Source organism: Formica exsecta, unplaced genomic scaffold (genome assembly GCF_003651465.1).
Source record: "Formica exsecta isolate Colony F162 unplaced genomic scaffold, ASM365146v1 scaffold4, whole genome shotgun sequence".
In the NCBI taxonomy this organism is placed as follows: domain Eukaryota; kingdom Metazoa; phylum Arthropoda; class Insecta; order Hymenoptera; family Formicidae; genus Formica; species Formica exsecta.
In genome coordinates, this window is record NW_021851238.1 from 2330652 (window position 1) to 2346295 (window position 15644).

Consider the following 15644-nt stretch of genomic DNA (forward strand, 5'->3'; position numbering starts at 1 on the left):
GGGAAAGAGAGGAGAGAAAACCTTTCCGTCCGAGTTCTATCTTTGAATTGGAGACTGTTCAACTATAAGCCGCATAATTCACGATCCATCTCCTTCTTCATAAACGACCCTTCTCTTTACAGGAAAACCGTTTCCGGTGCGCAACTGTACCTTGGCGAACCAAACGTACACCAGCGTGGAGGTGAAGTGCGTGCCGGGATACGACGGTGGCCTCCCGCAGAAATTTGTCCTGGAGGTCTATCACGGCGATGTCGACTTCCTCACCAGCAGCCAACCTCTCTATAACGTTTCCAATCCGGACGAACCAACTTTCGCCCTCGCCGGGTTGGAGGCGTCGGTCGAGGCTGGGGTCCACGTGGCGGTGTACGCTGTCAACGCTAAGGGACGAAGTCAACCCGTCACCCTCAGCGAGGTCACTTATCGCGATGCCGAGAAACGCACCGGTAAGTACAATTTTAAACTTTATCAGTAGGTGTAATTTTTATATTTAAACTTTATAAATAAAATCAAAGATACGTGATTTATACTACATCAAGCGGTGGACTGATTTGTCGCTTCGGGGAGAAAAATTGTGATATATTTCGCTTATCGAGGAGATCAATGCGACATTAAAATCGCAAATAGAATTTTCTTATGGTATTTATTTTGCGCGAGAAAACGTCGATACTTAAACGCGAATTGGACTATCTCGACGGAGAATGAAAAATCGTTTATCACTTACAAGTCGACGCGAGATCGAATCGCGAGAAGTATCGCTGAGGAGGGAGTCAACCCTGCTCAATTTAGCGGAGATCCGCGATTGCCCGGAGATTAGCCAAAGATGCTGGTCGAGTACACGGATCGACGGCAAGGTCACCACTGTGGGTGGGTCTTTCGGAGGTGAATCGGATAGAACGGCTGGTTCTCTATAGGTGGGTGGTGTCACCGACGCAAGGTGGTAAGCAAGACGGATCACTGCTTTCGAGACAACGTTACGAGACGAACGTACCGCACCCCATTAAACGTTCGTATATACGTCGTGTTACTTATCAGGCGAAATTCTCTCGGAAATTAACTAAAGAGAATATCGGGTATTTCATTTTTATTTTAAACTGCAGAATATAATTTAATCGATACTGTGCGATACTGATATCTCAAAGTAAATATTAATTTTTGATGAAGTAATATTTACTGTATATAAAAAAAATATATTTTTTTATATATTATTAACAAGTTGTCGAAACGTTACACATATAAACATTAGTCCGAAAAAAATGCTTTATTAGGAAGTTATAATAAAAATATATAATACATATGAAGACAATAGCGGACTCGCTATTGTCGCATAACAATTCGGCGATATTTATTTGTTTGTTCCAGCTGTATTTTTTGTTGCAGCTCAATTTTTATCTATGGAAAATCAGAATTGTGTCATATAAGAGTTAATTTGCAATGAAACTTACTGCGATAATTATAGTTTGGTGTTCATTGAGCTAAAGCAAGGCATATACATATAAAATCCGTAGAATGTTACAGTCGATCTCTCAATTTTGTATTAGAAATCAAAAAAGCAACATTTTGAAATAGAAAATTCAGCTTTTCTTTTTTTAATATAACATGATAATAAAGCATTTTCGAACCAATGCTTGTGCAATTTTTTCGTTTTAATCTATAGTTGCAAAGTTCAATCGTTTAACTTTGGAACATATTGTATATAGATTTTATAGAATTTGCGTGACGTTTCGAAATCAAAAGATATCAGGTTTGGTGCATTGTTGTTTCGACGGCACAGATTTTTTGAAATTCGAAATCTAAAAAAATCGATCGATAAATTAAATTCTTTTTGATAGAATATGAATACAAAGACAGACGCATACTCCCCCTCCCCCTCCCTTTATCTGCCCCCGATACGCAAGGAATATTCGAGGTAACGCAACGAGAACGCGTGGCGAAACGTTACGGGCGCGTCACGTTGCGTATCATTGTAACACGGGCAAATGAACCTATTCTGTCGGCCGACACGCACGCAACAGTGTTACGTGCACGTGCGTGCTCCCGTAAACATTACCGCACGGTCCGAGGTAAAACGAGTACCGGGCGAATCAATTGTCAGTAAAGTGATTTACGGTCGTCGCAGCGTCGATCAATTTGCCGCTCCATGCGACGCGGCGTCCGCGCGTGTTTCGCGTGACTTTTAACCCTCCTACCCTTCCACCCCTTCCTCTCCTCCCTCCCCCTCTCAGCCTCCCCCATCATCGGCATGCTCAAAAACAAATAGCGGATTCCGAATGCGAGACGAAGGAGATTCTGGCCGTTGTAGAACGATTTATTTCCGGAATCGATCTCTCGCGAGAAAACGACTATTTTTCCGGAAAGCTTCTGTTCCCTCCTCTCGTCGCTATCGCTTTGGTTTTGTGTCGAAAAAAAGAAGACGCGGTTATTAATTTCGAGGGATGAAAAACAATGAATTTTTCTTAGAAAACGTTGCAACGTGTAGAAAATTCCAAGCATCGACGACGGTTTTCGTCGCGACGAACATGACGAATTTGTATCTTTCACGCGATTGTACACGTCAAGGTGCGCTTAACCCATTTCTAGACGAAATTTTTTGTTCCACCGCATAGGCAACGAACATCGAATTAAGGAAAGCAATTACAGATAATGGTCCCAGCGGCACCCAGCGCCGGGACTACGAAGGAGTTAGAAAGGAAGAAAGAGAGGAAGAGAAATAGAAAGAAAGTAAAACGGAACTGCGCAAAGGACGGAGAGGAAGAGTAAGAAAGAAGCCTATCTAGGAGAGATACGAATGTACAGGGTAGTCATTAAGCAGCTGCAGCTTTCTTTTCTCTCCGTTCTTGCGAATATCTCTCTCAGTTCTCGACCCCAAGTACTCCGACTTCCCTTTCTCTCTCTTCCTCTGTCTCTCTTGTTCTCTTCACATCTTCCTCTTCCCGTATCTCGTCCTCCCTACTTCCTCTCCCCTCGACTCTCATCTTTTTGGACATTAAGCCGTTGCGCGTGCGGTAATTTTCCTGGGGTCATTTTTATCGCTCTTCTTGCCCGATCGTTAACTTCACTTAGTTCTGTGTTTACCCCCGTCGTCATTTTTCTCAACCTCCTCGCCCTTCTCCCCTGCCGCCGCCTCTCTTCTCCCATCAAGAGCGGCTCCTTGCCCATATTTCCCCCTTTCATATTCCCATCCGGTCTCGCATTTCCACGAGCGACCTCGTCAGACGTTGCCCCACAAAGCTCCATGTCTTTCCACGTGCGCGCCTTTCCTTTCCATTTCCGTTTTTTATTATCGCATATAACCTCGGTTCTTTCGTCCCCGTCGAGGCGGATGCCTTTTTTCACGGTCCAGAGGGAAAGAATAATTAGCGCCACATTGTCCATCCGCGTTCCCGCGGAAAGCGTTCCCTTGAGCCCGCTCGTCCGCTTCAACATTATTCTTTTATCGTCGCGAAGCATCGGACGATAAATCACTGACACCGTTGAAAGGACAAAGTCCCCTAGGTTTCGACAATTTCAGATATCGAGAAATGTGAAATCAAAAGTCCCAGACTTCTGAAAACTCCGACTTAGTGTAATCAAAAAGTTTCGAAATCGGTCTTGTTAAAAGTGAACTCCATCGTTATCGACGAGCTTAATCCCCTTCGAAGTAGACTTCTTCTACACTTAAATTTATACTCGACAGCTCTCTGCCATGTCGTTTGAAATATTTTTCCATGTATTTTCCGGAAAATATTATGATAACAAATGCCGATGGCATATGCAATGACAGAATTCAAATAAGTAATAAATGTGATTATAGTTATACACTACAAATTTCATATGACGACGAAATGTTTGCGAGATAGTCGCTCAAAGGCTTGCGTGGATTTTAAGCAGATTGTGCTTGACATAAAGGAGATTGTTTGAGGGATTGCTGGAGTCACTCGTGCGGCGATGCTTATTTCCTTCTTACTTTGTATGTGTACATAAATCTTAAAATTGAATAATAATGCGCAGTATATAATCAGCTTTTCAACCGCAGTTCTTGTTTAAAAAATATATATAATATTGAAAAATAAAATTTACGAATTTAAGAAATTTTTTAAATAAACATACATTTTATATTTTGCTAGCTATACTTAATTTACTTATACACATAAATTAATAACATCCTCATTCATAACAAATTTTGTTAATTCTTTGTCCTCGGACTTATATACATGGCATCAATTTATATACAATTATTTTAGAGATCATTGTTTTCTCCAATTAAAGAAATATACACAGGATGAGAATACTTATTATTATTCTGCCATTTTAGTTTATCTATAAAAATGATTTTAAAAATTGGAAAACGCAATTTCTCTCCTATTAAGCCAACCTAAAACTTGTCAATTAATCCGGATAACCGCGAGTGTAAATACGATTCATGCGTCTTACAGCGGTGGATTGATCTCGAAACGAGATCGGCCGAGATAATTTGGTCGAGACGAGCTCGCGGGGCCCGTAGAATTAAAGCGGCATCAAACGAGGATCTCGGGGAAGATGGCGCGTTCGCGTATCAGATAAAGGATTCCATCGACGTCGGATGCCGCGTCGCGCGAGGCTTCCTACAACAATTGAGATTAGAACTCGCCGAAATCTTCCGAAGGGCCGCTCGACGATCCGGATCGCAAACCCCCTTTCCCTCTCATCGTTCCGATAAGCGTTTATTACTCGACTCGAGATGCTCGAGGCCGCCGCAGGACTTGGTCCTTTCGGCCCGGTTATGCAAGCCGGCCCGAGAGAGCCAATTCACTCCGCATCGCGGGATTGCGGAGTGGTAATTGCTGTCCGATTTCGCCCCGACACGCACCATCGAGCGTGCCATCGTACACGTGTGTACACGCGCACGATGTATGTATGTAGGCGCCTACATATTGCACGCAAATGCGAAAGGAAGGATCGATCGCCAATAATCTCTCTCCAAACTGCTCCGGCTGATTGTAATTAATAGGATATAATACGAGGATGTATGCACGAGTCCTTAATTCATATTTGACAGGAAAGCCTCTCCGTGATATAAACATTTTTTCACGCGAAAATGTGTTAAAATATATAATAATACTCGCGATATAACGTTACTCTTAGAAATTATTACTTTTAAATACGTTATCGCTTATCGTCTGCTCTTTGGCAATGGCTTTCGAGAATTTGCATCTCTCGCTTTCTGACATTGTCTTGCATTCCGGGAATATAACGCATTCGATCCTGTACGATACCGACTAATTGCATCAAAGACGAATCGATCTACTGGCCGATCTCGATCATCCTTCATTAGCTTTGACGAGGACAATAATGACAGACAATAATGACGGATGATCCGGAACAAAGGTTTCCCGATATTCGACCAGCACTGTTGACTTACCACGAGCTTCTTAAGTGATTAACACTAATCGGATCGATTTGCTTCCACGCTTCCGCGTTTGATTTTCAAGTTTGCCATCCTGTGATGCTTGACGAGAACAAAATGTACTCCGAATATTATCAGGAATATAAAGGAAATTATTTTTTTAAAAAAATGTATGGCACATATTTTTTTGTAAAAAAGAGAAGAGAGAGAGAGAGAGAGAGAAATTTGTTTAGAATAGAAGTGCATTTTCGACGCTTTCGAAATCAGATTAATTCTAAAATAGAGAATGATCCGATTAATGCCGTGAAATAATTATGTCGATGGTCTGGTAACCGGGATATATCCGGATTTATATCATAAGTTCCCCAAATACGCGCCGTAGGGTTAACGGGAGAGATTCGCGTGGGATGATCCATGGTGACGGAGCGACGACGGTGCGCCGCGTGAACGCTTTCATTAATTGAAAGCGGGGGACTCTAAGTCGCTTTAGCCGACCGAGGGGTTGGGAAGGGGAGAAAGGACGGCGTAACAGCGATCCGGAGTTCGACCCTATGTTGGAATTAATCCAGGTGAGCCGAACTTGGATTTGGGCGCCGGCTAAGCCTGGCTTCTTGGTGACTTAACCGGCCACATGACCTCCGAGGCTTCGTCTTACCTCTGACGCGGACGCCAACGTTACGGCGGTGTAACTCCCCACTTAAAGAGGATCTTCCCTAACTCCGCCGAATATATCCTCTCTTCGGTGATGATTTATCCTTCCGAACTCTCTTTTACGCTATAAATTTATCGGATAAAATTTTCCTTCGTTAATCAAAGTTAATGAAACCTCGGATCTCTTATATTAAGAAATAACGCGTTTTGATTTTTGTTAAGATAAAAAATTTTTAATCGACGTACCTTTTCTCGAGATATATTTAAAATATTTAGACAATGGTTTACTCGATACATTAAAAGTTTACAATTTAATAATTTGCTTTCTGAAGAAAATTGCCATTTTATACTGATTTCTACCAAAATATAAATTGAAATTGATTATGCGGCCAATTTAATTATCCGCGTCACTATAGATATAGATAATGAAATAAATCGACTCCGAAAAATAATCCGATAATAGGTTCATCGATTCTTTCTACAATCTTAAAGAACACGCAGAAATAATCGACAGAAATAACGATCGATCAAGATACAAGCAAAGTTTCCGATGTTCCTGACAGATAGAAAAAGTTTCGGACGATCGGGAATTTTTTTCAAGGATGGAATCCCCACGCCGAGGGATATTTTTCTCAAATAATCCAAGCGGTTAGATTTCGTCCCTGGCCCTACTGCAAGTCCGATTAGTGATCTAAACTTCGATGAACTTAGGATTCGGGAATCCGTTGGGATATGCGATCTCTCTCTCTCTCTCTCTCTCTCTCTCTCTCTCTCTCTCTCTCTCTCTCTTCGTCTTTGCGAATCCCGTTAGTCCTTTCTCGCAAGGATCGACGATATAAGGACCGGTTTATCTTTACTACCCTGGCACCAGACGTTTCTCCGTAGAACTCGATTAAACTTCCATTGCAACTTTTACGAGACAGTATCGGAGGCTTAGGGTTGTATACGATCGCTAAATGTACCAATTCCCCGTCGAACGCATTCCGCGCGTAAGGATGATAATAAATTGAAAAATTATCTGTCGATCTCAGAAGCACACGTTACCGAAAAACACAAATATCACGAGGAATGAGGGGCGCGAAACATCGAATGAAATTACTCGAGCGCTGTGAAAGCGTAATATTGTAAGATATAGGAGACTGGAAGAACTTGATTTATATTAGCACAGAGCGGCGAGTTCGTTTTTTAAATTTACAACGGAGAAAAATAAAAAAATGAATGAAATATTTAAAAGCTTAAGCCGTCACACACGAGACAGCGCGCGCGCCGCCACCATAAATCTTCCTCCGCTAAATTGTCAAAAGCTTTACTGCAGTTCATCCACAGAGCTGGATGAATTTACGAGAGTTTCTTAAGCTCGTCGCAATAGGAGCCCGCCTGTCACTTATGTGTACTCACACGTGACATGCTCGCTGTATACGCTTTACTATGACTTTCATAAATCTTCCTTTATAGTCCGGTCGAAGGCGCTAGAGTAATTATACAAAAAAAAAATGTTACTTACGTAATATTACTTGTGTACAATAGTATACAAGATTAATAAATATAATAATCTGCGTCAATTATGTACTAAATAAAACCTTCGCGATTATGTCAAACTAGGGCGATAAGTAAGAATTTTACACAAACTAAAATTTTACATTTATCCATTTTTTTTCTTGTCTAGTGACTCGTTAATATTCTCATACACAGAACTTATTTACAGTGTAGCTGCGCACAGGCTCTTATATACGGTCGCGTGAATACACATCTTAAGCGGCGCAGGCGAAAGATAGGTCCAAAAGTTTGTAAAATTCTGACAAACAAGCTATGCATCTATGAAAAATATTTCAATGCAAAAAATGTAAATTAAAAAAACAATTTTTTTTAAACGCAACTTTAATAGCGTAACGAATGCGAGTTTATTTTGCGTGATTTTAAATGTCGAGTACGCGCTGAGAAGGTTCTCGAGAGGAAAGTTCTGGCTTATATACCTGGCGCAATTACTCGGCATTTTTTGCAAATCCCCGTACATTTCCTGGAAAAATCTCTGCTCGCGAGCTCGAGTGCACGTGTGTCTCGTTAAACGACGAGATCTTGAGATCTCCCTTCCAGAATGTATCAAGATGCTTCGTGCTACGGAAGGACGGCATTTTCTTCCGCACGCAGCTCGGAAAGCTCATTTACACGGTCTGACACTTGTGGTCCCCGGCATAATACCTGCGTGAACCTTCCTTAGGTTATGGGGGTCGGTCATGGCGGCAGATATCTGAGCTGCCGGCTGATTAAACCCGGGGTTTTACCGGGGTATTATCGCGTATCAGCAACATACATACCTCACACATATAACGCGCACCCACGTGCGCCTTGATGCGTTTGCACGCATAAATATGCCTGCATTAGGCGTGCGAATCTACAAACGACACGACGTGAACCGATCTGTCCTTTGATATATTACTTATCCCCATTTCCTTTTTTTCATTATAAAAAATGAGAATATTTCGATACGTATATCTTTTTTCATATAATATAATTACGTTATTAAAAGAAAAATTGAATAAGTCCCTGGTGTGATTGACGATTTCTAAATCGAGCAAATATTTTCTAATGTCGGTAAAAAACAACACGTGATTAAAACAATCTACGTGAGTCAAGTTATAAACGTGCAAGCACAAACTCGGTTGGGCTAGCTTAATCGACGTAAATAAGTTGGCGTTGGTAGCTCTCTCTTTCCCCTCCTAGACGAGAGAATTTAAGAATTAAAGGTTCTCGCTTTTCGCAGTACGTTTTATGCCGACCGGCTCACCTTGATCGCGCCGGTGCAACTCACGACGAGGTGCAGTTTTGTTAATTATCCGACAAAAACAGCAGGCGCGATCCCACGCTTTGCCGGCCACGCTATCAAGCGGCGGGACGCTATCACGTGCGCGCGAACGGTGATATATCCGCGAGGCCGAGGTGCTAAGAGAAGGGAAAAATAACGCTGCAAGATTTCTCATACCATTTGCCGATTCTTCGCCGAAAAAATCGTGCTCGTCGCGTCTAAATGCAGCAAAATATCTCACCGGAGTTTAGCCCTTTATGCAAAATTTTTAAAGAAAAATGTCGTTCGCTTTTATCTGAGTACTCTTTTAAACTAAAAATCAGTGAAAATAGTTGGCACAAAATTTCATCGAAAATTAATGTATTTTGCAGATCTTTAGTGAAAGCATTAATATACTTTGTTCGTCCGTCTGACTATGATAAGATAATTTCATTAAAAAATCAGTAATAATCGTATATATTTGCAGGATGTAACTTATAAAGTTTGCTCTATTTATTTTGGATTGCTATTTTTTGAGAGATATGTATCCCCTAGGGATACATATCTGGAATGAAAACTATACTTAACTATTTAAATTCAGAATTATATACATATCGTATTTTCTGATTCTTAAAATGTGATAAATCCATAAAACTTAAACAAGATTCTTCTCTTGGTTAAACTTCGATATTTCTCTTTAACAAAATTTATGTTATACATGTTACTATAAATTTATGTTATATATAATATTATAATATATGAGATGGATTTTAAAAAATCACATTGGTTGAAATAGCCATTATTACTGATTTTTTCCGTGAGATTTCACTGATTTGCAGTGTTTGTACTCTTATAACTGATTTCAAATCAAAGGAATTTTTTTCCAAGGGAAAATCGACGAAGACCAATTCGTAAGTCGCATCTTGACACATTTTGAATGATTAAATAATTATTCTTTTTAATATGCGATATGAACGAATTTGATATTATTACACTCGCATATCCAGTTATTGCGTTTCTTATTGATCACGTTTCGTGGCCGGATACTTTTTTCACACGATTGCCATTTCTACTTGAGATTCCACGGACGATTCGAAAATACAAAATGCGAATAAAACCGTATGTGTACGTGACGGCGCCGCAAAAAATACCGGCATGCCAGATGTAATCCCGACGTTGAGGAATATAAAATGTTTTCTCTACGGCGCCGGCCGGGGTTTGTTTACGCATGTAACAAAGCTGCCTTGTAGAGAAGGAGAAGAGAAAAAAAAAAAAAGAAAAAATGAAGCGCTTCGTAAGTAGCATAGGAGAGTGGATGATGCAACCAGTCGTTTTCTCTTTACCATGACACAGTGTGGTTAATCCTCCGCCTTGGTGAAATATCCACATTAATTTTATGTTTCTTGCCGCTCCTCAACAGAATTCATTTATTCTATATCTATTTCATTATACAATTCTTTTAACGCGATCCTCCTCTTATGTTGATTTAATTAAAGATTTAGCAAATATTCAGGGAAATGTCAGTTTAAACACAAATTATAGCGAGCATAATTTATATCACACTTATTGATAGACAGATCTCTGTTGGAAACATTTGTTTTTAAATTACGAAGAGTAATCAATGCACAAAATTGAATGCTTTAAAATTTGTAGAAATTGTATTTTATTTATTTGTCTGATCAGACGCTACAATATTTAAACATATGTATATTTTAAATAACAGTCTAAATTTGTTTCTAATAATTTTATTTCTTTAATAGATTTTTTTTTCTAATATAGATCAGCAAATATTTAACTGCTTTTCTCGCATCTGTATCTATTTAATTGAATAATTGACAGAACGATTCAGCAAGCGAATTTTAATTAAGTTTTTGCGTTAAAAACACATCTCAAAATCAAAAGAGTAAACATCTTGCTTTATTCGATCGTTACAGGTCAGGATGCCAGCATGGTATTATCACCGCTGATAGGTGTGGTGGTCGGCGCTCTGGTGACTCTGGTCCTCATCATCCTGATCGTGGTGATCAGAGTGCGTCGAGAGCGCGTGGCGAAACCGCGGCACGAGAAACCGGCGGAACTCAGCGAATTACCGCCCCAACAATACCCCATGCAGAATTCCCAGCAGACCGTGGAGACTGATCCCGATGTGATCCCGAACAAGTTCGGTAAGACTCCTATCGATACCGCGAAAGGGAAACAGCCCGCGCGCGAATCCGATTACGATCGTTTGCTCCTTTGTACGTTTGCCAATACTCTATATATATGTGATAGAGAAAAAGAAAGAGTCACGTGCGTGATTTCTTCAAGCGGGATAACTGAAAACTTTACTGGCATTGCACTGGTTGCACTTGTCTCAATGTGGAGACAATGATGCAATTGCCACAATTTGCGTCTCTGTTTTTATCCTTAAAACCCGCTTTATTAAACGATCTATGATTCGCAATAAAAATTAAGGTTGAATTCTTATTATGTTTTTGTGTCGCATATCCTAATGTATGTGTATATTACTTTTTCAAATGTCTGTATCATGACACGTAAAATTATAAATAGATTTCTGTCGCGAAATATATTATCATTGTATAAAGCAAGGTTTAGAATAGCACCAGTAAAGGAATTAATCGCGTCTCATTCCTCAAATGCGCTCATCATAGAGAAAATATCGAGTTGCAGCAGTTCTTATTCTTGTCGCGAGATTTTTAATAGAAAAACGAGGAAAAACAAGGAAAACCAGGAGATCAGGGCTCTTTATTTTCGCATTTATCCTCGCATTCGACAGTTTTCGATAGAGATCCCCGTCTGCTTCGGTGTTCTAGAGGGTAATCTCGTGGAGGTCAGCCCGCCGAGTTACCCGGGCGGTTATCCCCCGGGACACTGGGTCACGCCTGGACCTACGCCAAGCATAGACGAGCTTTGCCACAAGTTCACGGGGAGGCCGACGGAGCTGAGGTTACCGTCGAGGAGCACAATATCGAATCTGCCGGGGATGCCGGTGACGGGGGTGATGGTGGGCGCCGGTCAAGGCGTCGTCATCGGCGGTGCCCAGGGTGTCGTCGTGGGTGGCGGTCAGGGCGTTATCGTGGCCGGCGAGTGCCTCGACGGCGAGGCAATCAAGCGAAGACTGATGGCCAACAGACTACCGGAGAGCTGCGTCTAGAAGCGAGGCTCGTCCACAGGTGACGTGGTGTCGTCGTCGTCGTTGTCGTCGTCACCCTGATAGCAATCGAGAGATGTACCTATCGCGAGACCCAGGCGAAAGACAAACTCGAAGAACACTTGTCAACGTATCCAAGAGCAATTTTACAGAGAGAAAGAGAGAGAGAAGTCCTGTCGAGGAAGCGTTTACGTTGTCCGTTTTCTTGACAGCCGTCTATTAGCTTTAACGTGTGTTTACGATACGGCGCGATCGACTCGACGAAACTTGGTGGAGACGATGGGGTTCGAGCGATCAATAGCAGGTCGGGATTACGTGTCGCGGATCGTGCATTATGTGTCTCGCGAACGATTGATTCCACGCGAGCTGGTCCAAGTTCTCACAATGCGATTTCTCGCGGAAATGGCTCACGAGATTAGAGACACCGTACGTCGCCGATTGTTTTCGAAACACAATCGCGGCGATCGTTACCTAGTTTTCTCTCCACGGGGCGAAGCGAGAGAAAGTATGCGGAGAAGTCAACCGAAAACTTTTCACAAACTTCCCGTTTCCCTCCTTATCCCCCACTTGCCTCGGTGGAAGGTATCGCGAAGTTTTAACATTCTGTCGTCTCCCGGTCGTTGACTTAACCGTCTTTGTTCCTCTCTTTGTTGCAAATCAAATGATCTTCGACGGTGTCTTGTCGAATGTTTCTTCGACGGAGTTCGCTTCTCTTCGTTGTAACGTTATAAAGGAACAACCGCAAATCGAATGAAAAGAGAACCGAATTTTTTGGCGAGACTCGCGAGAAAGCTACCTCGAAATTGAACTGGCAGATTGAATAAATACGTTTTCGGGAGAAATAACTTTTCCGCACATAAGATTTTTGTTACGCAAATATTGAAATCCCTCATCTTCTAATATTATATAGTTTGTAGAATTTTTTTCTAGCAAATAAGTAATTGATTATTTTTCCTCTTCTTTTCGTTTTTAGCTAATTTATTTTATTGTATATTTCTTAGTTTCAGAGGCGACTTTTTCTCCAAAATACATTAATCTTTTGCCTATTATTATCTGTTGCTCTTTTTTGGTATCTCCCCACGAACTTGTTAGCATCTCTCGCGATGTCCCTAAATAAATCTGAATTCTACCGACGAGACGTTGGTCCGGAAGCATCAGGCCGTGAAACACGAGAAAAGATAAAAGGCTCTCGAACGAACCCTTTTTCCGATGACTCGAATGAAGACGAATGGAGGAACCGCGCGAAAATATACCGGAAGGATAGGGAGGGGGCGAAGAGCGGGGGAGGAGTACTCGGAGAGAAGAAATCGGACGGAGAGGAAGGCGGAATGAAAAGGGAAGAAAAGAAATGCGCCCGATGCCACTTCGGCCTGTGTGTAGTTTGAAGGCGTGAAATGCAGTTTTAAGGTTGAACGATCGGCTCCGATATCGCGATAAAAAGCGAGAGATGGGGGCGGAAAAACGCGCGGAGAGACACTGCGGGCATCGATATATGCCGTTTTAAATTCCGAATTCGATATTTCTGGGCACACAACTTTCGCGCGCGATATCGAAAAATAGTATCAAACTTGCACGTTCGCTCACGTGCTTGCGAATAACGATACCATCAAATTTCATACAATCTTCAACCCCCCGCCCCCTACCCCTCAAAAACAAATGCTCACGAATCATCGACAAGGCGCGCAGCAACATTGAAACATCCTTAGATCGCATCGATCGTATTCTATCTATCTGTGTGTATGATACGACGTGCGAGTAAATGATTAAATTAACAGGCAAAAAAGACGCAACTCCCTTTCTCCTCCTATTCAGGGGAGAGGATGAATGCGAATGTACCGAGCCGCGTAATGTACAAAGCGAAACGATTCTTAGAAAATCAAGAAAAGGCGCGTGTTATACTCTATTGATAATTGTGTGTGTACGTGTGTGTGTGTGTGTGTGTGTGTGTGTGTGTGTGTGTGTGTGTGTGTACGTGTGATAGAACATTTGTAAATTTTTCTACCGCTGATATGAGTTTTCTGTATTCCCGTAAAAATGTCGGATAACTCTTATGAGATTATCGAATATTCTCAAACGTTTTCATCGAAATACTCTTAGCCTGGATGACGTATGTGTGTGTGTGCGTGTGCGCGTGTGTAAATATATACATAGTTTAACGAGTTCTTTATCGAATCGTTATTCGCGATTTCGTTTGATTCGCAACAGGGAGAGAAAGAGAGAGAGAGAGAAGGAGAAAGAAAAGAAGAAGAGGGACAGCACACGATACGCGGTGTCCGCAAATTTCTATGCACGCGTGAAGGAAGCTTCACTATATAAGGATGTTTGCAAAAACTGGTCTTCCACGTGACACTTGGCGACGAAAGTCATGAAACTTCTCACGCGCGAGAACAGAACTAACGAATCGACACGAAAAGCGTATCGCTAATGGAATGATGTAACGTGAACTTTGTGCTCGTGAAAAGTTCTCTCGCTTTGAATGATCGAAAGACTCCGTAATGTGTATAAACAAAAAAAAAAAAAAACAAGGAAATACGAGTGAGAAATCGACGAGTGAATAACGAGTGTCGTATAACAGCGCGTTATCTCGTCGGGATGCGAGAAGCGACCGACATCGGAATCGATCGTTGAACGTGTCTATTTTCGATGTGTAAAAACGTTAATGATCAAGTACACACGAGATACGATTGCTCGTTAGCTAATGTGTATCGCTGTATATATTATCACAAAAGAGTCTGTAACGATAAGTTGACGAACGTTCAAGTTTTCGAAATGATCGTCGAGCGCACCTGGTTTAATTATTAACGTTACATTTCACCAGAGAAGTATCGTTAAAATTGTTTCCGCAACGATTGTCAAGCGCCATTTTACAGAGATTTTTTATTCTCTCCCCTCTATGTTTTTCAATGATGCGCACATATCTTTTACGTCCGTGAGAATCTGTTCGAAATGTTTTAGGATGAATGACGGAGAGAGATATGATATAACATATTAAAACGGACCGAGGATTAGAAGTAAAACAAAGCACTGCCCATTCATTTTGTAAAACGGGGTACGTCGGGGATATTAACACACATACACATACACACACACATATATACACACGTATGTGCGAGGATTTTATTCAGCGAGAGCGAGGAAGATCGCCAAAGCAGGTACCGCAGATAATCGTGAGTTCTCGTTATCGACGTAACCCAACCACCAATCAAGTGCAAAAGAAAAAGAAAAGAGCAAACGCGTCACAAGCAAATAATAATAGCGAGTAACGATTGTACATAATCAGTTGTACGTAACGACGCGACAGAGTCCATGTAAATCGATCGACGTCGTCGAAGGTTCACTGTATAGGTGATTTCATATCAGATCCCCTCCCCCCGCATATCGTTTAACTAAAGTCGTATGTATATACATGACATCATGTTTTGATCTGAAATAAACTGTTTAATTGTCCGAATTTCATGCTACGTGTTTATTTTGCGTGATACTATTCGTTACCAGAGGGTACCTGTCCGCGCAACACGATCAATATACAAAGTGTCCTATGTAGATTGGGTACAGAATAGTATTTCTTATCAAAAATAAGCATATTTTTTTCGCATTTTATGATGTGTCAATACAGTGTGTTCGCTGTTTCTTAATTCTTCGTGTAAAAAAAGTTTGGTAATTTTGTTATATAATTAAATCTCTAATATTCACATTCT

At 41.3% G+C, this 15644-nt stretch overlaps 1 protein-coding gene across 4 annotated transcripts in view; it reads left to right on the forward strand.

Annotated features, from left to right (window-relative positions):
* LOC115239956 (nephrin-like) overlaps positions 1 to 15392 on the forward strand; it is a 379693-nt gene extending 364301 nt beyond the window's left edge. For all 4 annotated transcript variants that reach the window (XM_029814847.1, XM_029814850.1, XM_029814848.1 and 1 more), the window contains 3 exons: positions 123 to 443; positions 10730 to 10960; positions 11609 to 15392. In XM_029814847.1, coding sequence (XP_029670707.1) covers positions 123 to 443; positions 10730 to 10960; positions 11609 to 11949 — 893 coding nt within the window. In that variant the 3' untranslated portion in view covers positions 11950 to 15392. The remainder of the gene's footprint in view (positions 1 to 122; positions 444 to 10729; positions 10961 to 11608) is intronic.
* The last annotated feature ends 252 nt before the right edge of the window (positions 15393 to 15644 follow it).